At 47.6% G+C, this 26,654-nt stretch overlaps 1 protein-coding gene across 2 annotated transcripts in view; it reads left to right on the top strand.

The window, feature by feature from the left end:
• Positions 1 to 26,654, top strand: part of TRAM2 (translocation associated membrane protein 2) — a 74,487-nt gene that overhangs the window by 21,068 nt on the left and 26,765 nt on the right. For both annotated transcript variants that reach the window (XM_045543732.1, XM_045543733.1), the window contains exon 2: positions 19,234 to 19,297. In XM_045543732.1, coding sequence (XP_045399688.1) covers positions 19,234 to 19,297 — 64 coding nt within the window. The remainder of the gene's footprint in view (positions 1 to 19,233; positions 19,298 to 26,654) is intronic.

Genomic DNA, 26,654 nt, shown 5'->3' with positions numbered 1-26,654 from the left:
ATTCCCACCTACTGTCAATAAAGCTTTGCTTTTCAGAAGCCTTTTGAAGAGCGGCTGAGAGGTGAAAATGGGGGTATTTCAGACCATTCAGAGAAGCCTGTACAAAAGCATCAGGAAAAACTCAGGTCAAGATTGACCAGAAGTGGAAATGTAACTTCTCCCTTCCAGGTGTTAACTGCACAAAGCACACGAATGAAATGGTCTGTGATGAACATTTAAATTTTTAGAAGCAGCAATTGAAAATGTAAGATTTAAACGCCAACACAGCAGCCCGTTGCTGCCCCACTGTGGGGCTGTCTACTTTTGGGTGAGACCTGATCACTTGGATTTCCAACACCAAAGTGGGGTGCCCTGCCCCTCTCCCCCATATTCCTTCCTGGGGTGTATAAGCAAATGGCTGATGGGGTTGGGGGAGGGTGGCAAAGTTTAGGGGGTCTGTGGAGTTGTAGGACTTGGTTGCCTTGAATCTTTGGATGTCAGAGCTGATGGCCTGGGCTGATGGGACTACTCCTGCCCAGGGTGTGCCTGTACCTGCCGTCTGGGGAAGATGGAGCTGGTGGTGGTGGTCGCCTCATCAACACACATTTGTTAAGCCTGGTTTACCTAGGGGGAGCAGGAGAACACAGAAAATGATAAATGATAAAGCAATGATGAAAAGAAGAAGAATGACTAATTGTTAACATATTGAATACCGGTGATGTGCAAGGTCTTGTGTTGTTAACCCCACTAATGCTCTCGACAATCTTCTTTATGGATTCTATCTCTGTCTCCACTGAGCAAACTAAACGGGTCTGTTTCAGAGTTAGTGAGAGCTGAATTGCGATTTTGACACAGGTCTTTGTCTTTTCTGAATTTAAAATCCAAGCTCTTAACCGTTGTATCTCTCAACAAGAAGGTACAGGCAGCCGAGGGCTTCAGGTGCAAGGGAAGGAAGCAGCCATGGGGGCTGAGGTGGGATGGGGAGAAGGCTTCCGGAGGAGGTGAGGCCAGAGCTGGCCCTCAAAGCAAAGTCAAGGCAGAGGAACAAACGGAATGCAGGACAGAGGGCTAGCATTCTAGGCAAGAAAAGGCATTCAGAGAATCAAAGAAAGCAGATGACAGGTATAATGCTACAGAAGGGTTCCTGGGCCACATGGGCTTAGGAAATGCTAGGCTATATTTCTTTACTACAGGACTTGTCAGAGCCTTTAATGTAGTAGTAATGAGTATTGTATTCTGCACCAAACATATTTGTTGATCTTGAGGAGTATTGCATGGAACCATATTTTCAGAATATCCTTTAGGACCTCCAGGGCTATTGTACTGAGTTTGTTTGGGGAGTTGTGATAATCGAGGGTAGAGAGGGAAGGAGATTCAGGAAGGCCAGATTAGTGGAGATCCGTGGGAGGGGCTGTTTGTGTGTTTACATGCATGTATGCTTACTTACATGTGTGTGCATATATATTCCTGGCTGTTCTAGCTAGAATGGTGGGCGGGGAGGAAGGGGGGTTGAGTCCTGAGACAGAGAATCCAGTTAGAAGCTGCTTCTACAGGCTGGTGAGAGATGAAGGTATGAGGCTCCTTAGCGGCATTGGGAGCAGAAATAATGGATTCAATAAAATAGTAAAGGAAAAAGCCAACAGGGGGCTCTAAGGGAGGGTGGGGAGTTCTTGACTGCAGCCTGGGACGTGGGCAAATACAGGGACGTGTCCTGGGCACGTTTGTAAGGTTTGGCATGTTGGTAAGGATGCAGGGCCCTCTGCCAGGAGAAAGATCTGAGTAGGAAAAGTAGGGTGGAGTGTCACTGGAATAGAGGTGGTGGCTGTAGCAGGGATTTCTGAGACACAGGAGCCACCGAGGCGTGAACCCTGGGCCTGGAGCTGAATCCATGCCCCAGAAGCATGTGGAAGAATCCATGGAAGCAAAGGGACTTCAGAGGACATCCTTTAAAATTGCTGTCTCCCCCCCGCCGCCCGGGCCACAGACTGGTACCAGTCTATGGCCTGTTAGGGACCAGGCCGCAGAGCTCCGCCCTCCCCATGTGTGGAAAAATTGTCTTCCATAAAATTTAGGAAGGGGGGGTGCACAGCAGGAGGTGAGCGGCAGGTGTGAAGCCTCATCTGTGTTTGCAGCCATTCCCCATCGCTTGCCCATCTCCCCCCACCAGCTCCTGCTCACAGCCCCCCTACCCCATGGAAAAACTGTCTTCTGTGAAACCGGTCCCTGGTGCCAAAAAGGTTGGGGACCGCTGCTTTAAAAGATAAGAACACTGGGGCCTCCTGAGCAGTCTGAGGCTACCGATGCGGTTTGTGGCTGAGTGGCCAGAGAACTGGTCTCTTGCCTTCCCACTGTGTTTTTTCCCCCTCTGCGGCTGCTTCCTCTTTAGTAATGTATATGGGTGGGGGGGGGGAGACGCCAGAGTCATTCCAGCTTTAGATACCTGCAGGGATTTCAGTAGGGCTGAAGGTGGCCTTCCTAGCCGGTGTGGCCACCAAATAATCAACAGATTCCAGTCTGTTCTTGTCCCCCCTGCCCCCTGCAGGGTAGGGAAAGGGCTGAGTAGCCTGCTGCTCTTACCAGTGGGCCGTCCCCTTGAATCCTTGCCCTCCAGCCTTTGCATGGGGGAGCTGGGATGGCCGCCTGGGGCTGCTGGCTGGCTGTGCCCTCCCCTCTTGCCTGGCCTCGTCTGAGGCAGAGCGTGGCCCAGGGCCTGCTTGTCAGCACGTGGCTTGGGTTTCCGTGTTAACGTTCCCAAATTGGGATCGCAGAGGATCAAGTGTCCGTGTTGTCTGATCACGCTGAGCCTTCTGGAGCGGCCAGCTGCGAACTTTTCAAAGGGCTGTGTGTCATTGGTTTGGGAGATGCTGCGGGGGACTGAGACCGGGACAAAGAAGTCAGTTTTTAAAAGGAAAAAAATAAAGGAACATAACAGCCTTGGGCCTTTTGGGTGGGGCGTGTGCTTGTGCACATTGAAACCCCCTCCTCTTCCTTTCATATTTTTCCACTTCCAGAGCCCCCTTTGGCCAGCGCCATGCTGACCCCTGCAGACCCCCTCTGTGTAAATACAGCCTCTGTCTCCCACCCCTTGCTCATTATGCATTCCTTTAATCTGACCCTTCTCCAGGTCGCCAGCTGGCAGAGACTCAGCAGATTCCAAACCCCAGCTGGTGCCAGAGTGTTTACACGGGCTGGGAAGCTTGGCAGACAACTTGCCCCAAAGCTACTCAGCTGTAGGAAAAGGTAGAAAGACATCCCAGAGATAAATGGCCCGTTTGTTTGCAGACTTTCCCTCCTTCACCCTCCCCTGCATGCCCACCCTCACTCCAATAGCTGCTCTATCCTGAGACAGTCAAAGAGAAAGGAATCCCTTTGTAAAAGGGAAGTAAATAGCTAGGGACTCCCTGGGTAATCCCTGCCAACCAAGTGTGTGTGTGCCCTGAGCACATAAAGGTAAAAATCCTTTGACTTCTGTACTGGAACAGATCAGACATTGTTTAACAGACATTATTCGACAGTATAAATCCAGTCCCCATTCATAGTGGGTGTGATTTTTCCAAAATGATAATAAAAGCCATGTGGTTGAGCGTTCATTAAGCCAGGACTGGGGTCTGTCGCTGCAGCCTGAGGTCAGTGGTGTCCTCAAGATCTGGCATTCGCCTCCGCCTTCCTCAGTAAAGCCCCCCGGAAACACTCAGAAGGGTGCTGATCCACAGTGGTGGTCTGTCTTGATCAGAGTCTGTGAGAAGCCAGTCCAGGGTGTCCTGCACAGAGAAAAACGTTTCTGACGCTGGTCACAACACCTTAGGTCATTCTGCATTTAGGTGGCCCTTACAGAGTAGCTGTTTGTGTGCCTCCCGCTGGCTTCATGAGGGACGGTACCAGCATGTGTGTGTGTGTGTGTGAGTGTGAGAGAATTTTGCTGACTTAAAGTGTCCCATTTCCCAGTGGTTATATTGCCGAGGTTAATTATTATCATGTGGTGTCAGTATGCAGCCTTTTGTTTGAGGAGCATAGCTGCGTCAGTCAGGGTCCCCAACAGGAAACAGATGGGGTAATTGAAGAGAGGTTCTTGAAGATGCTACTAACAAGGGTGTGGACTGGACCAGGGGAAACAAGTAAGGCACGGCAAAGCACTCCAGGGCTCGCAGAAGTAGGGAGATACCCCTAAGCCTGAAGGAGCCGGGGATGGAGTGGTTATAGGACTAAGATGGAAGGGAAAGAGAGGGAGAGAATACCAGTGACGGCTGTGGTTGAGGGGGATGGGCTGGGCCTTTGGGAGGGGATGTGGTCACTACCAGAGCTGCCTGGCAGGGAGGGAGCCGGGTAGTGAAGACCCCCACCCTACCCCGCCCAGTGCCCACTCATCTCCTCTGCAGGAGAGAGAGCCTGAAGCCTGTTGATGTGCTGACCATGAAGGTCAAGCTTTCTGTTCTGGGACACAGGGTAGGGTGGAGAATTACCCAGGCCAGTAGAACTTTTTTTTTTTTTTCTGAGATAAAGTCTTGCTCTGTTGCCTGGGCTACAGTGCCGTGGTGTCAGCCTAGCTCACAGCGACCTCAGACTCCTGGACTCAAGCGATCCTCCTGCCTCAGCCTCTTCAGTAGCTGGCACTACAGGTGCATGGCACCACGCCCGGCTAATTTTTGTATTTTTTGTAGAGATGAGGTCTTGCTCTTGCTCAGGCTGGTCTCGAACTTCTGGCCTCAAGCGATCCTCCTGCCTCGGCCTCCCAGAGTGCTAGGATTACAGGTGTGAGCCACGGCGCCTGGCCCAGGCCAGTAGAACTTAACATATTTTATTCTACCTGCTATTTGAATCCTGCCTCACATATGGTGACAGGCAATCAAATCAGAAAAGGTGGCAAAACTAAACTGATGTTCCTGAATTACTATAGTCTCTGACAACAGGATCTTTGGACAGACGTTTTCTGATTATAATAAACCAAATAGTGTAACACGTCTACTTTAAGCTATTAAATACTTATTGCCCTGATTTCTGGTGAGACCAGAATCATCCTTGCTTCTTAAAGTGGCAGCACATTAAATGCCTCCAATTCCATCTTTTGTGGCTGGTTCAGATACTACTCAAGTACCACTTAAACCCATTTTCTTCCCTTAGCCCAGGGTTTTGCACACTCAGCCCTCTGGGACTAAGAGCAGTTTCTAGTGTAGCATAAATGGGATTCTAATCACCGTGTCCAGTTACCACTAGTCTTTGAATATCTGTATCCAAGAGGAAATTGCTTCCTTGACAGTTTCACTTGGAGGAACTCAGATTCACTTGTCCATTAGGTAACTGATTAAATTTAATTGGTGCATTTTGAAATAGGGGACAGTTTTTAGAGTTTTGTGGCTGGAAAGAAAGCATTCAGAATTTTATGTTACAATGTTGCCTCTTTTACTTTGAGGTAAGCAATCATTTCTTTATCTTGGCTTAAGTCATTTTGGGAAGCAAGGCTTTGAAATGCGCACAGTGCTGGAACGGATGACGTCCGTCCCCATTGGTGAACTCAGGAGACAAAGACAGTTGATTCTGAGTAGCTTTTAGAAGGAAAGAAGGCAGAAATGAATGGATGAATAAAAGCTGTAAAGGGTCTGAGGGCTGGATTTGCCTTCCTCTTCCCGTTTTAGTCTGGCTTTTTTTAAACAAATGGGGACAGCTGAGATCTGGAGTTGGACCACACAGTGGACAGTCCCCCAGAGTCACCATGACTCCGTTACTAAACCTCCATCTCCAGGCCTCTGCTGGTACTTTCTGAGGACCATGATGACTCTGTTCTAACCCTCACCCCTCCTCTCTACTTATCCATTTTCTAAATGTCTTTCTAGCTCAGCTTACCTCCTCCCAGAAGTCTTCCTGGAGGAGATCCACAAATCTCCTCCAAACCCAGAGCACAACAGATGTTACTGAGTCCCTCCTTTGTGCATGGATGTGAAGGAGCATGTTCTCTGCTCTTGAGGAAGGAAAGGAGCCTCCACTGGCCTTTGCCTCTCCCTGTCCTGATCTATGATATCTTTTCTCATCTTAAAGCTAACTCTTCGTGTGTCCAAGTTTCGATTTGATCGTTGGATTTTAGGCACATGGTTCAGGTACTGTGGTGGTTAGGAGTCCAGTGTTCACAGTCAGATGGATCTTGGGTTCCAGTCCCTCATCTGGGTCTAATGAGCTGTGTTTTACTACTGAGCCTCCCTTTTTCTGTACATTAGGGTGTCTGGGAGGATTAAATGAGATCATTTCTGTAAGTGTTCAGAGCAGTTCCTGGAGGGTGTTGGGAGCTCAGTGAATATTAACTGTAGTAAAGTAGTAGCTGCTTATGGCGTCGGAGGTTAGATGAGGAGATCGGTGTTGGGTGGTTAGCGCAGTGCCTGGCATTTCATAAGATCTCATGTGTTAGATGTCACTGTTTCTCCTCACAGGGTTTGAGGATTATTGGAGGTAATTATGTAAAGTGCTTTAACCTTGTCTGGTTTACAGTAAATGTTCAAAAAGGGGTGGTTAGTGTTATCATCTCTAAGATAAGGGAGTCCGACTAGATTGATAGCCTAGTTCCTGATTTTGGTCTCTGAGCCTTTGAGGGAAGGAGGTGGGTCTTGTAATTTTTTGCATTTCCTGTAGCCTTGTGCCTTGCCCACAGCATGTGCTCAATAAATATTTTGTGATTGAAGACTTGATTAATTTTTTTTTTAGTTTCATTTTTCTAAAGACAGTGCTAAACAAAGACATGTTCTTGGGGTGTGAAAGTGTTTTACCAGCATGCGCACACACACATCTAATGCTTTCCTTGACACATCTGTTTAGAAAACCTGGCGTGGCCATTGTAAGATCCAGGAGGAAGCTCTGGAATTGCCCCAGGGCTGTGGTGGCAGTCACTGCCGGCTAGAGTGTGGACCTTGGCCCGTGGCCAGGCGCTTATCTGCCTGTTCTGATTTTGAACCCGATCAGTCCAGCCAGAGGCGGTAAAGGCTGACAGACCCATAGGAAACCGGAGGCCTCCCGGTGGCCCTCCACCCCTCTGGCACCCTGACAGTTCTCCCTCTGGGAACCCACAGAACAGTCATCCCTTGTCAATCTATCCAGGTGGCCCGGCCTCTCCCTCTTGAGAAATGAATGAAAGTAAAGTCCTAGCTGCTTAGAGTGGCAGTGCAGCATTGGTTCAGAAGAATTGATTAAATAGATAGCAGAAAATTTCCTAGCCCCTTTGCAAGCATAATTGGGAGAGGGATATTAATTTTTTCCCTGTCTGCACTCAAGTCTTCATATTCCTCTTCAACTTCCCGTTTTCCTCCCCTCCTCTGAATTGCACTAACTTGAGGGGTATTTATTTGTGGAGCAGGGCTCCACACCTAGCATACGTATCGAAACAAGCGTCAGAACTGCAGAGGCAGCTTATGTCTTGGGGAACTGGGGGGCTCCACTGGGGAGCTGCCCAGGGCCAGGGCTCCCCTTGGACAGCCCTCTCCACGACTCTGGATTTCTTTTCCTAAAGAAATATCCCTTATTAATAGGTTGGTGTAATTCCAAGGAGATATTTCCATCCAGCCCCCCCTTCCTTTTTTGCATATCCAACCATGTTTCTCTCTGCAGTGTTTCTCCGCACCACACAAGTCGAATTTCTCCTATGCCTCCCTGACTGTCCACTCCCTTCCAGCTCCCAGTCTCTTTGCTTTCCTTCAGAGGGAAGCTGCCAGAACAAGCCGTCCACACTGTGTCTCCACACTTCCTGACGCACACCACCTTCTGCCCTTCCTCCCCTCCAGCGTTTACTAGGAGCATTTATTTACCAGTGACCTTCTGGTTCCCAAATCTGATGGATACTTCATGTATGCATTCATTCCACAAATACTTATTGAGGCTCCACTATGTGCTGAGCACTGTTCCAGGCACTGGGGACCCATCGGAAAACAAAACAAAGACTCTGCCTTCGTGCCGCGCACATGGCAGTCCTGGGTGGGCTGGTCCTCCCTGGAGCGTCTCTCGGTGCTGAGCTGCCTCCGTGGAGCACGCTCCTCCTCTCTGGGCTCCCGGCCCCTCTGATCTTCCTCTGGACTTGCTGACAGTGTCTTCTCAGCCACCTCCTCGCCCTCCCACCCCAAGTCATCCACAACACCCTGTGAATAGCTGTCATCACACCTGGCACATTTGTGTGCCTGTTTCCCGAACAAGACTCCAGCACCACCTTGACCGATCCCTCACCTGGATTTATGGCGCCATCAAGTCTTCTGAAAAGTGCCCATCACTGTTGCAGGTCTGTTGCCCTCCATTGCCGTCACCTTAGTCCAGCCCTTTGCCTCTCCGGCCCTTTTGCACACGGGGAGCACAGCGAGCTGCCTGCGATGGAACTGCATCGTGCTGTCCCCTGCTTAAGGATCCTCAGTGGCTGCCTCTCACATGTGGATAAAGTTCAGTTTTTATACCTGCCATAAAGGGCCCTTCCTAGGACCTGCCTCCTGCCGACATTCATCACCTTCCACACACAAACCCTGCGTTTCCCTGGGGGCCACATTTCCTCCACTCAGCCTTCGGGGTGCAGTTCCTCTGCCTGCAGCACCCTTCCTGCCTCCCTTCTGCCTGCGCCTCCCTTCAGGCACGACCTTCTCGGGGTGGCCTTGGTCCTTGCGTCTGTCGGGGGCCCCTCCTCTGGTGTTCTGAACTGCCTGTATGTGCCCTCAGATCATGATGATTTTGTTGTGTAGTAAATTATTTTCTGCACACTGATTTGTCTGACTGGGCTGCAGATTCGCGTGGTGCCTTTCTTGCCTGCGGTGGTGTTTGGGGCAGGGCCTGTGGGGGGTTTGGGCAGCATCCCTGTGTCTGGGAGTTGAGGGGGCAAACAAGGCTTGAGAAGCAAGATGGGGCCGCCTGTACAGTCCTGGAATGCCAGGCAGGGGCCCTGATTTCTCCTGGGCAAGAAGGAACCATGGAGGACCATGAATGGGGCCTGTGGAATTTTAGGAAGATGGCTCTGTTGTCTTTCCCAGTGCTTGATCGGGAGGAGATGGTAGAAACAGTATCTGAGGGTAGTTCCTTAACCTGCCTTCTGCATGGCCATGCCTTGGTTCCAGCCTCAGCGTGTGTACAGTGAGGGGCATAGCAGTGGCTCCCCCTCCTCCCTGCTCTTACAAGGCCTTGGCAGGGGAGAGTCTTTCCTCTTTCCCTCCCCGTGTGTGTGTGTGTGTGTGTGTGTGTGTGTGTGTGTGTCTGTCTGTCTGTCTGTCTGTCTGTCTGTCTGTCTATGTCCTCCCCTCCATAGGCTCTCACTGTGTGATTGTCTTGCAGAGAGATTATCTGTGCTTCTTGGCAAAAGTTTAAGGTCATTGATGGTTCCGGGCCATTTCTGTCTCTTCTTGTATCCCCCTGAAACAGACTTGCTGTAGAGGCTTGGGTGGGTGACACTTGGACTCCTGGACCTTGCTCCAAGGCCTGGATGGGTTAGCAGGCGGGGTGTTGCACATTAAGCCTGGGGTGAGGATGCCCGACGTCTCCTCTCAGCCTCCGGGGACCAGCTGTGACACAGTTCAGTCTGGGGTCCAGCTTCCGCTCTGATGTTTGGTTTTCTTCCTGAGCTACTGTTACCCTGTGTGAGGCCACAGTCAGACTCCTGGGACTCTGAGAACTTGTGATGGAGACTGGTCTAGCAGGGCTGAGAAAAATTCCGAATTCTTTTTAGTTAAAATACGGCTTTCAAGTTAGTGTCATGAGATTTCATAGTAATGTTTATAACTATATCTGTTCATGTGGGGTTGGGGAGAGGAGAGAGAGACAGAGAGAGAGAGCTTAGAATATGGCATTTAAATACAGACATTTGCCCAGGCTTTACTTGGTTTAGGGTATGGGGGGGACTGGTTTGTGGCAGAGTGCGGGTAGTGTTTACCTGAGGCCATGCCTTTGGTGTTAGATTTGTATTTTCCGTTCATCTGTAGCACATTTTTCTGGGAACTCTTGCCTTTTATGTTGTTGTTTTCCTTCTCTGCTTTGAAGATGATTCTGAATATCCCTTTGTGAATGTTATTTGCTGACAAACAGGGATGCTTGAGTGCTGGATGTTTTTCATTAACATTCTTGGCCTTGGTTTAAGTCACTTGAATCAAACCATCATCATTAATTTCTGCTTTTGTCGGGTTCCCTCATGTAGGTGGTTTTTGGCACGTCTTTGCAGACTCAGGCAAAATGGGCTCAAATACCAGCCCGCAGTGTGCTACAGTGCGTTCCCCAGAGGAGGGGGATGCTCTGTGGAAACGCAGAGAGTAGTGGGGAATGAAGGTGATTCAGAACCAGAGCGCACATGGCGGAGCCCCCCAGCCCAGCCTTGACTTCTAAAGCTACTGGAACAGCACCGTGGCCAACTCCAGGGGACCCACCCTTCAATCTCTTTCACTGACACCCCCTCAAGGCAGTAGAGGCAGTATGGAAACTGGGACAGCAGAGATCACACATCTCACATTTTAAAAACTTGCATATTAGCCTTCCAGCCCCAGTTCACTCAGTTTAACGATGGGTGGAGGTCCAGCCTCCCTCTGATATTTGGTTACGGCCTCTCTTTACCTGCCCCTACGCAAATGCCAGAGGAATCCCAGAGCTTTCTGTGAGCCTCCTGGCAGCCCTGCCCCCTGGCCTGGTTTATGGCCTCTGGAGATAGCTTCACTCTGCTCCCTGCCTGTGGACTCAGGGCCCATTTTCCAGTCAAGTTCTAATCCACATGCCTAGCTGTCCAGTCAAAATGTGGGTGTCCACATGCTGGTGTTTTGATCAGGAAACCTTCCAGATGGCACAGAATAATTTAAAATGGTCACAGTAGACCACTGTCTGCAGACTCTTGCCTCCCCTAAGCGCAAACAAGCACATGAAGGCAAATACACCTGGGCCCCGCCTGGTCCAGCTCCCGTGGGTCTGTGGAGCCCTTGAATAATTCTTTATTTCGCCGAATACCAGGAAATGCCAGAAGTTCCCTGGGGATGATTCTCCCTGGCACCCACACTTGTTGCTTGCCGACGATTAGCGGCAACAGTGACTGGCTGTTGCAGACACATCTGTAAGATTAGAATGACCCCTTCTCTTCTTGCTTTCTGCCTTATGGAGCTAAAACTGCTTTTAAAACTGCAGCTAGAACAACACTGTGACTTATTGGTGCGGTGGTTCCTTTTCTGCAGTCAGATCGAAAACGTTACCTAATCTTAACTCTCCAAAAATCACTTGCAACTTAAAATTTTACACTCCATAACCTTTTCTTTTTTGTGTTTTGATTTTTAATTTATTTTAAAGAATGATATTGCATCTGAACAGATGGCTTTTGGCCAAAAGTAAAAAAATATTTTGTTCTGACCAATGTGTGTGTGTTTTACTAATATCCAGATGCAACCAGTAATTTAAACTCTGCCATGTGGTGCGGGAGAAATAAGTTTTAAGATATTCTTAAAAATTATTTTGCCTGAGCAATTTTAAATTTTTATTTAGTTTTTAGCTTCCATGAGGAATGGTTTATGGGTATTCTGTGCTATCCAAATAAGGGAAAAAGATATTTGGGCTGGGGGTGAGGGGTATATAAAGGAGAGGGAAGTATATAATCAAGTAGTGAGTATTATAAATATCTATCCAGGGCTTTTTTTGTTTGTTTGTTTGTTTGGCAGGGAAGGGGAGAATGAGGGTGTGTGTGTGTGTGTGTGTGTGTGTGTGTGTGTGTGTGTGTGTGTATATATAAAGGCTTTCAGAGAAGGAATGCATTTTTTCCCATGCAAGTGTATATTTTTATATAAAGCTATCTAGAGGGCACATAGTAGGTCAGGTTCAGTCTTGCAATCATGGGTTACATAAATATGCAGTCTTCTTAAAGTTATAATTAAGTTCTGGATGTAGAGGAAGTGGGAAAGAGTTGTCCCTAGCCCACCTCCTGTTTTTCAGTACTTAATTAACTTTGCAAAGCAAGGATGTATAGCATGGCAAATTCGAGCTTTGTATGTATCTTTTTTAAAAAGCCCGTCTTCAGAGATTTTAAAAACTCTTTATGTGACTCTTTCTAAATTATTCTTTATCCCAATATAAAGTTTAGACTTTTGAACTGATTGCATATGGTAAACCAAGTAGTATAATTTTATTTGTGGCTATTCTGACTACAAGTTTTTCTCGTAAATATACAGTGTCATTTTTTAATCTAATCTAAAACTGTGATCGTGACTGTTAATAGTGAGTCTATTCAGGGTGTTGTGTGTGTTTAGCTTTGCCTGATTCTTGTATCAAGGCCGTTTTTCAGGTGAGAAAACCAGACTCTCTAGGCGTTTGCTAAAAGCCACACAGAAAAGTACTGTCAGAACTCTGCCCACTGTGTTTCAGGGGCTTGGCCCTCCCAGCCAGCCTCTGGTCCTCCGAAATGGAGATTTCCAGAAAGCAAAAGTGAAAAGTGCCTTTGTTTCAGCCGTATCTGCCTTTTATCGTGTGGCAGAGGGACTGCAAACCCACATCCATTGCATCCCGGCCACGTACATGGCGCATGCAGGCCATCAGTGGACTCATGGGATTCTTGTGTAGTGAGAACCTTGGGGCACAAACCCTCCAGGAAAACAAGACTCTTTTATTAAAAAAAAATATATACAAAAACAAACTCTTTCTACCTATTGGGTGTAACTTTCTAAGGTTTTCTTGTCTGACTGAAATTTTCCTTTCCGTGGCCTCAGCAGAAAAATGCAAAATCAGTTTTGGAAAAGGCTGAGTGGAGACCATTTGGCTTCCTGAGAACAGGCCAGGCTGGGGTACGAGGGGAAGTTTGAAGTGCCTCATTTCCAGCCTCAGTGGGACATTTCGCCTGGCTTTGTCCTGTGTTTCTAAGGGAGAAAAAATGAGTGTCCTCCCTGTCCTTTGCAGGACATAGCACCTTAGGTGGGAGGGGTGGTGTCCTGGGGCAGAAGTGGTTTGGAGCAGAGCTGCTGCTGTGAAAATAAGCCATCAAGTGAGGCCCTGTACCCTGTCCTGTCCTCGGTGGCTGGTCTGCCCACATGGCTCCTTCCAAGTGACAGTGCGGGGATGTGTCTGCCAAGAAGAAAACAGAGTAAACAGAACCATAGGGTTTAATACTTAAAAGAGAAGCTATGTGCCTGCTTTCATAGCAGTTCTTCTGTTTTATCTTTGCTGCCCAGCTAGCAGCTTGCAGTGAAAGGAGAACGGGTCAGGGCATTCAGAAGCCCAGGTGTTCTCAGTGCACGCGGCTGGCAGGTGGGGGGTTAACCCGAGAGGCCTTACTTTCTCGCTCTGTCAGACATGGCTGATGCCTGGACCTCATCTACACAAGGTGGAGAAGCAACAATATATTTTAAACTTTTGGAAAGACCTTTCAGCAAGTGTATCAGTGTAAGGCTGTGTTTGGGGCACTGGAAACTAAGTGGAATCAGGAAATGATAGCCTTTTGGGGCTGAGAGTGGGGAGGACCTTTAATAACATTCATTCTGTCCACCTCCTTTGGCCTTATTCTTTCCATGCTCATCTGTAAAATGGGGACATGATTAGTACCTGCCTTGTAGGGTCATTGTGAGAATTACAAGAGATAAATGTATGCAAAGCCCTTGGAACCATGCGTCGCACTGAGTAAGCATGCAAGAACATTAACTGGTACTATTGTTATTGTTGTTAGTCAATGAGGAAACTGGGGTCCAGAGAGGTGAAGTGCCTTCCCCAAGGTCACCTGGCTGGTCCACAGCAGACCTGGAACTGGAATCTATGTCCATGATGCTTAGCTAGGAGCAGCTATTTCACCGGAGCTGGAAGCAGATATTTCACCTGTATCCTTGGTCTAGTTGTAACCAAGAGCTCAGGTTCGTGTGTCCCTAATAGAACATGGCATGTGAAACAGCTTTGGTTTGTTATGGCTATGCAAGCATGCTCAAGGTCCCTGCCTTTGTCTTTGATGCCCTGTTTTAGTTAAAAATTTAATGAAGCACTCTGTGTGTGTGTGTGTGTGTGTGTGTGTGTGTGCGTTTGCGTGTGCATGTGTGATGTGGCCCTTCCTACATAATTTAGTGTTCTCCCTTTGCATTAGTGTATTAGCACATTGTCACTTTTAACCTTTTACCCACTGAGCTTGGCATTTAAAATGCTATTAAACTCAATAATGTTTCCTATAAACAGCCTTAGAGGAATGAGAAATAATTGGAATGACATTTTTAATAGGCTCCTGTTTCTCAGCCCTCTGTGCTGCAGGAACTCAACCAGCGCTTGCAGAGAGGGGCTTGTTAGTGGTTTCATCCCCGGTCTGAGGTTGGGAGAGGATCATGGGGTGAAGATTTGGGGTGCCAAAGGATCTTTTAAGGCAAAGAGAGTGTTTTTTATGCTGAAGAAGTAGGATTGCTCTGTTAGACTAGTGTTTTTTGCTTTTTTAATTAATGGGTATAGTGAATCCAGGAGCTGATCGCTCCTTCCTTTTTCAGATGTCTGCGGAAAAGCTGACAGGCAGATTTCTGGCCACCTTTAGCCAATGAGTAGAACTTCCTGGAATGCATTTTTGTGGATCAGCCTCATTCCTTGCTCCTTCCCTTTGCCTTCAATATATGTATTTTTTTTTTGTCCTCTCCTGTTTCCATTTTATGTTATTGTTCTATTTTATGTCCAGTATTGTGTGTCTTCCAAGTTTGTTTTTGCAACAAGTTTTTTAAAAAATCAAGTTGGGTGTTGCCTTTTCTGCTTGTGTAGTTGTGAGGTCTCGGGAGGCAGCTTTACCTCTCTGTGCCCCAAATTCAGCCTTTTCATCTATAAACCAGGGACACTGACACCATCTTGCTGAAATATGGTAAGGTGGGAGCAAGTGTGGCCATTTACAAAGAAAGGTGCACATTTTAGAATGGTTTCTGCTGCTACTACCTTAGTTAAGGTTCTAGATCATATTCCGTCGGAATCATGTTCAGAAAACATGTGTTAAGTGTTCATCCATGGTTGCTAAATATTACAGCTGCTTACAGTATGAGTTCATGAGCTAGGTATTTATGAGATACCTACTACGTGCCCAGCTCTGGGACAGACCCAGGGAGAGGGAGGACATATTCAGAAGAATAAATGTGGGCCCAGGATCAGATAGCTGAGCACAACACTGGCCCTCCTGCTTGGTCACTGCGGTCATTTAACAAGTGTTTACTGAGCACTGTTTGAGGCTGTTGATCAAAGGTAATCAAGGTAGGTAAGATCCCCACTTCCCTATTGCTCACATTCCCTTGTGGGAAGAGACAGTTTAGAAATAAAGATAAACCTTTAGAGCTATATGCTTAAAATGGGTGAATTTTGTGGCTGTTAAAAAAGAAAAAAACCTTGGTGTTCGTGGTGCTGACATTCAGATTTGCCCTAATATGTTCTATTCGCATTATTTGTGGATTTCATTTTTGTGAATTCCCTTACTTATTAATATTTATTTGCAACCGCCAGATCAATACTCAGCTTTCGTGGTCACTCACACACGCGTGCAGAGCAGCAGAAACTTTTGAGTCACCCGACATGCCTGTTCCCAGCTGAGGTGGAACAAGGCGACACTCTGCCCTCTGGTTCCGGCTCTCATCCTGTAAACCAGTGTCCTCTCACAGTCTGTGTAGAGCCTTATTTTTCGCATTTTTATGCTTTCTGTTGATTTCACTGTTTAAAATGGCCCCCAGTTGTAGTGCAGAAGTGCTGTCGAGTGTTCCGTGTGAGGGAAGGCTGCGATGTGCCCCACGGAGGAAACACGTGTGTTAGATGAGCGTAGCTCAGGCATGCGTTTCGGTGCTATCAGGCGTGAGTTCAGTGTCAAGGAATCAACAATGTGTATTAAATAAAGTCTCTTTAAGCAGAAATGCATATAAAACGAGGTTACGGATTGACCTGTTGACAAAAATGTGACCAGAGGCTTACAGGAACCTAACCCCGTGTATCTCGTAGGAGCGACGTGTCAGTGTGTTTGCAGTGACTTTACGGGATGTCACTGCCGTGAGTAACGAGAATTGACTGTACATGCAGGAGAAGGGCAAGAAAATATGTATGTGGAGCCCACATACCAAATGTCTTGTCTTCCTCTAAAAAAAAAAAGTGTGATGGTTCTAGGCTTAGCTGCACACTGGAATGCCGTGGGGAGCTCGACAAAATGCGGTTGCCCCAAAGGGTCCGGTGTCATCGTCTGGGGTGTGGCCCAGGGATTCTCATGTGCAGCAGGTGGAACACTAGTGCTCCTCACACTTGAGGAATAATGTGTCTTAGAAACGGGGGCTCCCTGGGGGCTCACACAGTCGATGGGAAGCGGAAGACCCGTGGGTGCTCCAGGGCCGGGAGCGGGAACGGCAGCAGCAGACCCTGGGTAGGCCCACGGCACTGACCAGCACTTCCTCACTGCCACCCAGACCCAGGGCCCAGCACAGGGGTCCCGCTGGCTGAGATTCTGTCCTGAGGAGAAGGTTTATCCCCTTGTTCCTTCCAGGAGGAAGGGGGTCACCAGATGTGACCCCCACACATGCTGGGGAGAGGCCGTGGTGCCGTCAGGAAGGGGAGAGCAGATGCCAGACAGCCCGCCGAGGCCCACTGCACCCCACAGCCTTAAATGACAAGCACGTTCCCCATGAAAGCAAGTGGGAGACATGTGCCGGGGCAGTGTAGAGTGTTGGTAAATATTTTCCTTCTTCCCTGCCTTTCTCCTCTCCCCTTCCTTCCTCTCATTTCCTCTGATCAGCCTCACAGACATCTCAGTGTGAGAAGGCAAGGCTTCCCGTCAAAGGAGTCTTGGCAGACGACATAGAGAGTTAGGTGGTGGGGCCAGGAATGACCCCTGTGAGCAGAGTTCAGAGAGGGAGAACCACGTGGCCGCAGTGGTCAGGAGGGGCCTGTGGCGGACCTGGATTCAGGTGGTCTGGCAGGTGGGTGGGTCTCACGGAGAAGGCTGTCGGTGACAGGACAGCTCTCGCGACAGCACCGAGGGCAGCTCCCAGTAGAGAGTGGGGGCAAGTACAGTTGAGAGAAGCAGACTCGGCTTGTGACCTTTCACGTTATTCAGGAGCAGTTACGGAGCACTTGCCGTGTGCATCTGGGGGAGTGACTTAAAAGGGCATAGGAGGGTGCGCAGACAGCGCAGTCCCTGCCTTTGGGGAGGCGGGAGCCTGGTGAGAACCATGCACAAGAACTTGGAAATGAGAACACAGCGGGGCCTGGGCAGAGCGCTCCAGGTGAGAGGAGGTTGTGCCTGTGAGCAGTCAGGGAAGGCTTCTCGGAGAAGGTTACCGTGGAGGTGGGTTGTGGAGGATGAGTGAGATTCTGATCAGTAGAACCGGGCGGGGAGGGTACAGGAGCAGTACCGCGCACATCGTGAGAGGGGCTAAAACCCCCACTCTAGCAAGTAGAGTGTTTTGGCTGACACCAAGCACATCTGTTCTAAAGAAAATACAGACTGTTGCATTGGAAGGTAGGTCGGGAACGCTGAAAAAGGTCTTGAGGACCAAAGTAATGAGGTTGTCGGGTGGGGACTAGGGAAGACCTGTATATTTGAATAGGGCTCATTGTTTTTAAGAGCTTCTTCTCATACCTAATCTCATTTGGGGTCCTCCCCGCGAGCTTGCTAGAACATGTCTAAGGCAGCAGCACAAATTCGCAAGGCTTGCCGTGCATCCCGCATACATACAAAGGGGAAATGACGCCCCGTTGCAGAGCGCTAGGTCTTGTTGACTGGGGAGAGGTTTGCGCTAGAGAAGAGGGTTGTCGCTGTCGCTATGAGGTAGGCTGAGGACAGGAGCCTCTTGCTGGCGTATCCAAGTGACACAGGGAGTCTGTTCACTCGTTTCCATGCTGCCTTTGCCATGGCCCAGTGTCTTTGTCCCCCCGTGTGTGCACCCTTCGAACCTCTGTGTTTGGGGCAGAGCCAGCACCTTGTATTGATGAGGTGTTGCCTTAGGCCTCTTGAGAAAGGCCTGGTTCTGGGCCTCCTCTTCACCTGGCCTCATGTGCATCTCAGAACAGTGTGGCTGGTGGTTCTCAGGCCCAGGTGCATACTGGGAACATCTGGGGAGCTTTCAGCAATGCCAACAGCTGGGCCAGTGCCACCCAAGTGCGTAGTTCCTAGATCAGCTAAGATATTACAAATGCCCCTAAGTTTATGGACAAGGAGACTGAGACTTAGGGTATAAGATTACTTGCTCAAGGTTACATGGCTAGGAAATGGCAGAGCCAGCATTTGAACCCAGGTAGTCGATTCAGGGGTCCAAGCTTTATATCTCCGTGGTTTGTTTTTTTCGTTTGTTTTTTTGTTTTTTGTTTGTTTTTTGAGACAAGGAAGGTCTTGCTCTGTCACCTGGGCTAGAGTGCAGTGGCATCATTGTAGCTCACTGCAACCTCCCAGTCCTGGGCTCCAGCGATCCTCCTGCCTCAGCCTCCCGAGTACCTGGGACTACAGGTGCATGGCACCACGCCCAGCTAACTTTTGTATTTTTTGTAGAGATGGGGTCTTGCTCTTGCTCAGGCTGGTCTCGAATTCCTGGCCTCAAGAAATCCTAATGCCTCAGCCTCCCAAAGTGCTAGGATTACAGGCATGAACCACCATGCCTGGCCACATCTCTCATTTTATAATTTCTCCTCTGCTGACTAAAGTGTCACAGTACTGATTTGGCTATTAATAACCGGGTGGCAACCACAGTTTTTTCCACAACACAGCTAAGATTTTAAATACAGCTTTTAAAACAAACAAATCAGCAGTGTGGGGTGTCCTATCTTGCTCTGTGCCCCACAGTAGGGTAGATGTGAAATTAGCAGCCGGAGTTCTCTGTTTCTGAAGCTCAGGTGTAGACTTTCGGGGCTGCTATCCAACGTGCAGGCAGCCAAAGTGCTGAGAAAACCTCAGTTAGGTCCTAAGTCCTTGAAGGCTATGACCTCATCTATTAGTTCCCATCTTCCACAATGCTGGGTACACAGAACTGAATTAATAAATGCCTGAATGAATGCGTCAATGAATGAATAGCAGCCAGATTTATACCCCTCCCTTGTGAGCTCTCATCCCACCAAGCACAACCGGTTTCATCCCATCTGCAGTGAGTAGCCAGTCTAGATAGCACCTGGGGCCCAGGGTCATTTTTCTGTTTGTTTTTAGTGCAGGTATTGGGAGGTATGTCATTAAAGAAAAAGGGAACAAAACCCAGTGCTAACTCTGCGTTATGTAAAAGCCTTCATCCCAGAGGTCGGCGGGTCTGAGATGGAAAGGGTCTGGAGGCTGGTAGCAGGCTCTACTTGTTTCTTTTGATGTGGCCAAAAGTTAAACTGGAACTTTTTCCCTTTGTTTTACAGGTCACAGCCAAGACTGCCTTCCTATTTATTTTACCTCAGTATAACGTTAGTTTGCCTACAGCAGGTAAGAAATCACTGGTCTTGACCTCCCCCTGGCCCTGTTAACCCTGAAGGAGTTGGAAAACTTCCTTTTTCCCTGTCAATACATGCTCTTTTCAGATATTTAAACTCAGTGTCCAGCACCCTGCACTGCTGAGACAGCAGCGATGCAGCGTTAATGGCTGGGAGCTTTGCTGTGTTCTCTAGTGAAGAAAACTGCACACCACGGGGTGCTTCACGTGGCTCCGACTTCCGTCCCCAAAGCATCTAGTGTTGTCTTCTGTGGGACACAGGACACAAGGCATCATGACCATTGATCCATTCTCAAGAGTGTAGCTTCCTTTTTAAAATTTTCACGGAGGAGAATGGGCAGGATGTTGCATTTTGATGGTGCATGGAAACGTGGCCGGGGGTCAGATGCCAGACACGTTTCTGTGCCTGGGGTTTACTCCTGACCCTCAACTCCAGACCCACACTCTGACGCCGTAGGCTGGCCGGCAGTCACTGAGTATTTCCAAGACCTTACAGGGGGCCTAGCTAGCATCATGCCAGGTACCGCACGGTCCTCCCGAGCACTTCCCGGTCCAGTTGAGGGGCTAGGACTGAAGGAGCAGCAGGGCCACGCAGGTCAATAGCGGGACTGGACTGGGGAGAGGGCCTATCTAGAGGGTAGCCTCTGCTCACCTCCAGCCTGTTCTTGTCACATAGGAGTGTAAACTCAGTGTGGCTAAGAGCTTTCGTGTTTTTCCCTAAGAGAATTGAAAAAAAAATCTCTTTATGTAGAAATACCCCGATTTTTCAATGTTAGCGACTAACAGAAATTTTGCAGACACTGTGCAGACCAACACTGTGTGGGCCAGACCGACACAGCTGCAGGCCAAGTCCACCCTGGGGCCATGGGTCTGCAGCCCTGGGGCTCTCAGGCCCCACCCCCGGGCCCCAGGCATCGCTCCTTTCTCAGTGGCAAAGCGCTGGGTGCCTTCTTGATGAAAAAAGGAAGGATTTCGTTTGCTGGATCTAGGTCTTTCCTTTTCATTCTTTGGTAGAGAGGTCAATTGTCTTGACTTTAAGGTGAGATTCCTCTCTTTGGCTCCTCCAACTACTAGCTGAAAGGCTTTGGGAGCAAGTCCCTGAACCTGTGGCCCAGGGAGGATGTAGCCACAGATCTCCTCTGGGCCCACCAGTCCCCTGCAGTCACTGTGGCCAGGCTCCCGAGAAGCCACGCTTCTGGGGCGGCCAATTCAGCTTCTTCTTCTGAGAGTCAAACTGAGGGACATGGGCAAGAGAGGAAGAAAACTCCAGGCCATGAAGGAAGAGACTGGAGGTGACCCAGGAAACGCAAGGCCGGCAGCCGTAGTCAGGAAACAGGCAGATGCCTGTTCCTCCAGTGCTCACTGCGCGCTGGTGGGCACCACGGACGATGGGGCTCAGTGCCGTGTGGTCCACGTCAAATTCAGGCTGATTTACTTCTGTCTCTTGAAAATCCTAATAACTGAGTCACCTCTAGACCCAGCTATATTTATGATTTACTGGTTTAAATTTCTTTTTTTTTTTTTTTTAGTTTTTTAAAAATTGTGGTAAAATATGCAATAACATAAAATTGGCCATCTTAGCCATTTTTAAGTGTGTAGTTTGGTGGCATCAAGTACATTCACATTGTGGTGCTATCATCTCCCCCATCCATCTCCAGAACTCTTTCATCTTGCAGAACTGAAACTCTGTACCCATTGGGCACTAACTCCCCAGCCCCAGCCCCTGGCAACCTCCATTCTGTTTTCTGACTCCGTGAACTTGTCTACCGTAGGTACCTCATATAGGTGAAATCATAGAGTGTTTGTCCTTTTGTGACTAGTTAAAATTTATTTAAAAATATGTATTTATCTAAGCGATTCATAATTCTTACAGAAAAACTGTAAAACACAGAAAAACATAGGAAGATAATCACATATGACTCCACCACCCAACAAAAACTATAGTTAAAACATTTTGGGGTATTGATTCATAATATACTTTTTTGGTATTAGAATATGATGATGTCATTGATTATTATACAGGACATTTTGAAAAGCTGCAGAGTATTTCTTAATAGAGATTACCACAGATTTTCTAATCAACCCATTTGGATTTTTAAGTTTCTGCTTTTTATTATAAATAGTATTCCAGTGAACATTCTTGTGGCTAAATTTTTATATTCATTTTTGATTATTAGGATAAATTCCTATTACTAGAATTTCTAGAGAAAGTAGTACATACATTTTAAAGGTTTTCTGTATGTATTGCCAAAGTACCCTGTGTCATCTAATACTTATGATCCATAAATCCTAAGGTTTTTGTATTTTTGTAAATATAAAATGCACAGGCTTTCTCTTGTTTTAATGTCAGAATGCCTGTTTATAAATGTATAAAGAAATAGCTATATCAAACATTGTGCTGGTGTTTTCGTTACACTTCTCCCTGAAGTCAACTTAGATGGGACACCAGATCGTAACAACAGTGCTTTATTAATTTACTATGAGGAAGTATTATCCTGGGGACCCCAAAAGTTGATGTGCATGTGACTGGACATCCTTTTATTACAGGAAGGGCCTATTCATGAAGCCAGATCATGATCAGAGGGTTGATTTTTTGAGTTTGAAACTTTCCCAGAGAAACGAGCCGACGAGTGATGTTCCCCAGCATCTGTCTCCCGATCAGGATGCCAAGCGTAGACCACAGGCTTCGGGACTGAACTCAGAGCCTCTGGGCATTGGGGAGCTCCCACTGTGTTTTGGCATGTGCCACTGTCAATCATATCATGCCTTCATTTGTTTAATGAATTAATTGATCAGTCTTGACAAATATTTGTGTGCCCATTGTGGGCCAGGGCCTGGGTGTAATTTACAAAACTCTTCTGATCTCTGACTTCATGAAACTTACTGTTTATTAGGGAGGGATAGATAGTAAACAAGTAAACAGTTAATAATTATAGCTGTGATAGGGTGGTGAAGGGAATGTACAAGGTTATGTGATAAGGAGAAATGGAAGGGTGGTGACAGGGGACAGAAGAGGTTTCCCAGGAGCTGACTTTTGGGCTGAGTGTGTGGAGGGTTGTGTTCTGTTGTGTTGTGGGTATGGGAGGATCTGGGTGGAAGAAAGAACATTCCGGGCACAGGGATCAGCATATGCAGAGGCTGTCAGGTGAGAAACAGACACCTCAGTGTGTTCTGGTAACTGAACGTGGGCCAGCATGACTGCAGCCAACTAGGTTTGGCATTTTCCCAGTGTCGGACTGTGGAATTCTGCTCCTGGACTCCTCCTACAGGCCCAGGACAGGCCTGGCTAAAGGTACATTCAAGTCCATGCTACATTGAAGGGGTTTCAGTTACTTTAGTAAGTGAGGATAAAGTATTATGAAATAGCCTATCTTTTATTTAAATCTTGCCATTTGGGGCTATTCGAAATATGACAAGCAAATAATCAAGAGAGACAATGAAATCAGAATAGCCTGCTTAATTTTGTTTTGAGCTCCTTAATCACTAACCCAATACAGTAATGTTTGGTTTGTAAAGACTGGAGGAAAGCAGACTTCTCATGGGAAAAAACACTTGACAATAACAAGTCTGTTAAGGTTGTGCTTTTTAAAACCCTCTTGAAAAATCTCTTTAGATTATACTCCGCTCTTGGAAGTATATCCTCTTTCGTGTAACCAGGGTCAATTCTGACTTCTAAGGTTTCTTCTTTAAATAATGTGTGACTTGCTCAGCTCAACATTTAAAATCGAATTTTAGTAGAGCAGTGACTGTTTTCACACAAAGCAGCCTGTCATTTCTCAATCCCTGTGTCTTCTCAGCTGAGGTTTTTGAGTTCTAAGGGATGTAACTAACAGGTGATGTGGATGGGGCTTTTCGCTGGTGCCTCATTTGCCTGTAACTCCCTCCTCTTCTTCTCTACTCCTTCGTCCCAGCTGCTAGTATGAGTGTCCTAGAGCTGTTGTAACAAAAGTACCACCAACTGAGTGGCTTAAATAACAGGAATCTATTGTCTCGCAGTTCCAGAGGCTGGAAGTCCGGGATCACGGTGTTAGCAGGGCTGTGCTCCCTCTGGGGGCTGAGGGAAGGGTGTGCTCCAGGCTTCTCTCCTGGCTCTGGTAGTTCTGGGGCATGCGGCAGCACATGGCCAGTCTTCACATGGCCTTCTCTGTACATGTCAGTCCCCATGTCCAGATTTCTCTGTTTTATAAGGACACAGTCGTATTGGCTTAGAGGCCCATCCTCCCCCACGATGACTTCATTTTAACCAGTTACCTCTGCAAAGACCCTATTTCCAAATAAAGTCACATTCTGAGGTGCTGGGAGTTAGGACATCAACATATGAATCGGGGGGTGGGCACAATTCAATCCATAATACCAGCTTTAAATTTGTGATTTTGTTTCATTATAATCAGCTAGCTAAGAAAATTAAGCTCCATTCAGAGAGAGGGACATGAAAGGGCAGTGATCCGTCTGTGCCTACTGGTGGAATGCCTGCCACACCGGCGTCCTTGTGGCTTTCTCGAAGGTCAGCAGTGATGAAACAGGAAATATTCCTTTTTACTGCTCCCCTTATTCCTACCTGCCATCCTGTTAGGGTTGCCAGACTTTGCAAATAAAAATCCGGGACTGCCAGTTCGATCCTTAGGTAAACAATGAATGTCTTTTTTTTTTTTTTTTAAGTGTAAATATTCTCAAATTATGCATGGCACAGAATTATACTAGAAAATTATTCATTGTTTATCTGAAATTCAAATTTAACTGCCCCCCCCCCCCTGCCTTGTATCTTATCTAGCAACCATATACCCTGCCCAGCTCTGGCATGGAATAAAATCTCAGTTTTCTGGTCTTACCATTAGACACTTTGAGTTTTCTTTCTGATTAAAATAGCACAAAGTATCTAGTATCAGGGTCAGAAATATATAGACTATGCAAGGTCAGAAAATTATGGAAGCCTGATTCTTCCCACAGGCAGACTCAAGGCCTGCCGACTTCCTTTCTGGTGTAGAACAGGTGATCCCAAATGGGCTAAGCATTTATTTACAAGGATTTGGGGGCTACTAATTTGTATTGGGCAAAGCTGCTTAACATCTGGGTCTCCATCCCCCATCTGCAAAATTGAGAGCGATGGTCACTGCCTAAACTCTAAACACGGTTCCTGAGACAGGAAGCTCTGGGCGTCCTCCGAAGTGCTTGCTGCTCACTTCCAGAGACCAACGCCATCGGCACCACCTGGGAACCTGTTGGAAGTACAGGCTCTCAGCCCCACCACACACCTCGTGCATCAAAACCTACATTTTAACAAGATCCTCAGGTTGTTTTTGTGCCTATTAAAGCTGGAGAAGCATAGCTTTAAGTTAGGTAGGTAAAAAGCTCCAGTTAGATTTTCAAATAATCCTGTGCTTATAACCTCAAAGATTAGACCAGGAAACCCCTAAACCCAGTGACACATTTGCATCTTTCTGTCCTCTTCCAGTTTTGGTTTTTCTGTCAACATTTGGTCTGGGGAGGGGTGGGAGGAGGTGGGGAGTTTCCCTGGGTAGAGCTGGTTTCCAGCTGGGGCCGCAGCTCCCTAAGAGGTCATGTACATGTTTATAAGGTGACAAGGTAGCGTTAATGTTCCTAAGTCTGAACGTTCCTGAAGTCGCCTATTGCTGAGGTGGAGGGACCTCTGCAAGAGAAGCGTCAGTTTTGCAGTGATCAAAGGTGACAAGGATCCATCCCCCGGCTCTGTGAATCCCAGTTGGTTTTATTACTGCCATCTGCTTTGTTGGATTTTGCAGCCAGAGATGAAAAGCCTGGGAACCTCCTACACCATAGCTCGGCCATTGTTCTCACAGCCCCTTCTAGGATGAGACATGCTGGCCATATAAACAGTCTCAGACAGATGGTTTTAAAGCCTCATTCAGCCAAAGGCTTTTGTCCACGGCTCAAAGTGGTTCTTGTTCCTTTTGCTGGTCGACAGGAATTAGTGTTGTCTCCTGCTTGTATCATATACTTGAAAGATTGGCATCACATATCAAACTGAGCCCTTATTTGTAAGATGAGCTCATGGGGGACAAGAAAAGGAAAAGACAGGTGGGCAACAGTGGCTCTGGAGATGGAAGCCGTACTCGATTACAGATGAAAGCTACCTAACCTGGAGCTGTGGCCCGTGCAGCTGGAGGAGACTTGACACTCATCTAGCCTGGCCTGATCCTTTTACAGCCAAGGGACCTGTGGCTTGAAGAGCTGATTGATGTTTCTAAGGATGCAGCAGTAAGGGCAAAGGATGGGTCTGGCTGCTCACACCCCAGGCAGCACCAGGGCCCAGAAAGCTTCAGAAAGGCTGAGTTTGCCAAAAGGGCGGTGGGGGGGGGGGTTCCCCAACCAGGGAGGCAGAGACTTGGCTCTGTCCTGGCCCCGTGGGGCCCAGCAGCCACCAAGAGCCCCTCTGGCCCAAAGGTCCTGTCTGTAAGAATAAGAGAAAAATAAACCAAAGCCCCCCGTGTCCGTGGCATATTTATTGGCCATCTAAAACAGAGTGGAGGGGGGACCTCTGACCTAGGACTTATGGCCAGCCCCGGACTTGTTTTTCAAAAGTTAAAACTTATTAAACTTATGAAGTGTAACTGTTGTGCAGCAGGTGGACAGATCCTAAGTGTTCGGCTCAGTGAATCAATGTGTTCACAGACTGAGCACATTCATGCAACCTGGAAATGTCTCCTTCCAGCCTCAGCTTGACTTTACGTAATTCCCAGTCACGCCCCAGGGAATTTGTCCCGTTTGGTGTGGAGCTTCTAGAGATCTGAATGAGCAGAACCATGGAGTTGCTGTGGCTCATCATTTACCGGCTGGAAGCCCTCGATTAGCGCAACAGTGGCCAGAGCCGGCAGACCCACATCTTCAAACCGCGGAGCTGAGCCCCTTTTCTTCCCAGTCTTGCTCTTCCCCCTCCACTGGCCCCAACCCACCTTTTTACTTGAACTTCACCTGATCAAGTCTTTTCTTCTCCTATCTAGCTAAGATCATTTTTTTCCTAATCAATTGTTTTTACTGAAATAATTTTTTGTCCTTAATTTAACAATGGGTTTGCTGAAATGGTTATTTTTAGGCAAGTGAAAAAAAGCCCTAATTTTAGATTTCTTTCTTTCTTTTTTTTTTTTTTTTTGCATTTGGTCCCTGAGGGATTATTTTGCCTCTGTGGCTCTCAATGAATAATAAAAAAACAAGTTCACGCCTTCCCCCAGCTGCATGCATGTGTTATGCCAGGGCATGCTCCACGGAGAAGCTACAGATTTGTAAATGGCAGTGGAGTCTGCAGTATGCTCCTGGCATCTAGGAGTTCTTGTGTATATTTCTTTCTTCAAGGCCACAGGGAGGGTTACAGAGTTA

Source organism: Lemur catta, chromosome 2 (genome assembly GCF_020740605.2).
Source record: "Lemur catta isolate mLemCat1 chromosome 2, mLemCat1.pri, whole genome shotgun sequence".
Classification (NCBI taxonomy): Eukaryota; Metazoa; Chordata; class Mammalia; order Primates; family Lemuridae; genus Lemur; species Lemur catta.
Note: the sequence above shows the minus strand (reverse complement) of the source record. Positions and strands in the feature narration are given on the sequence as shown.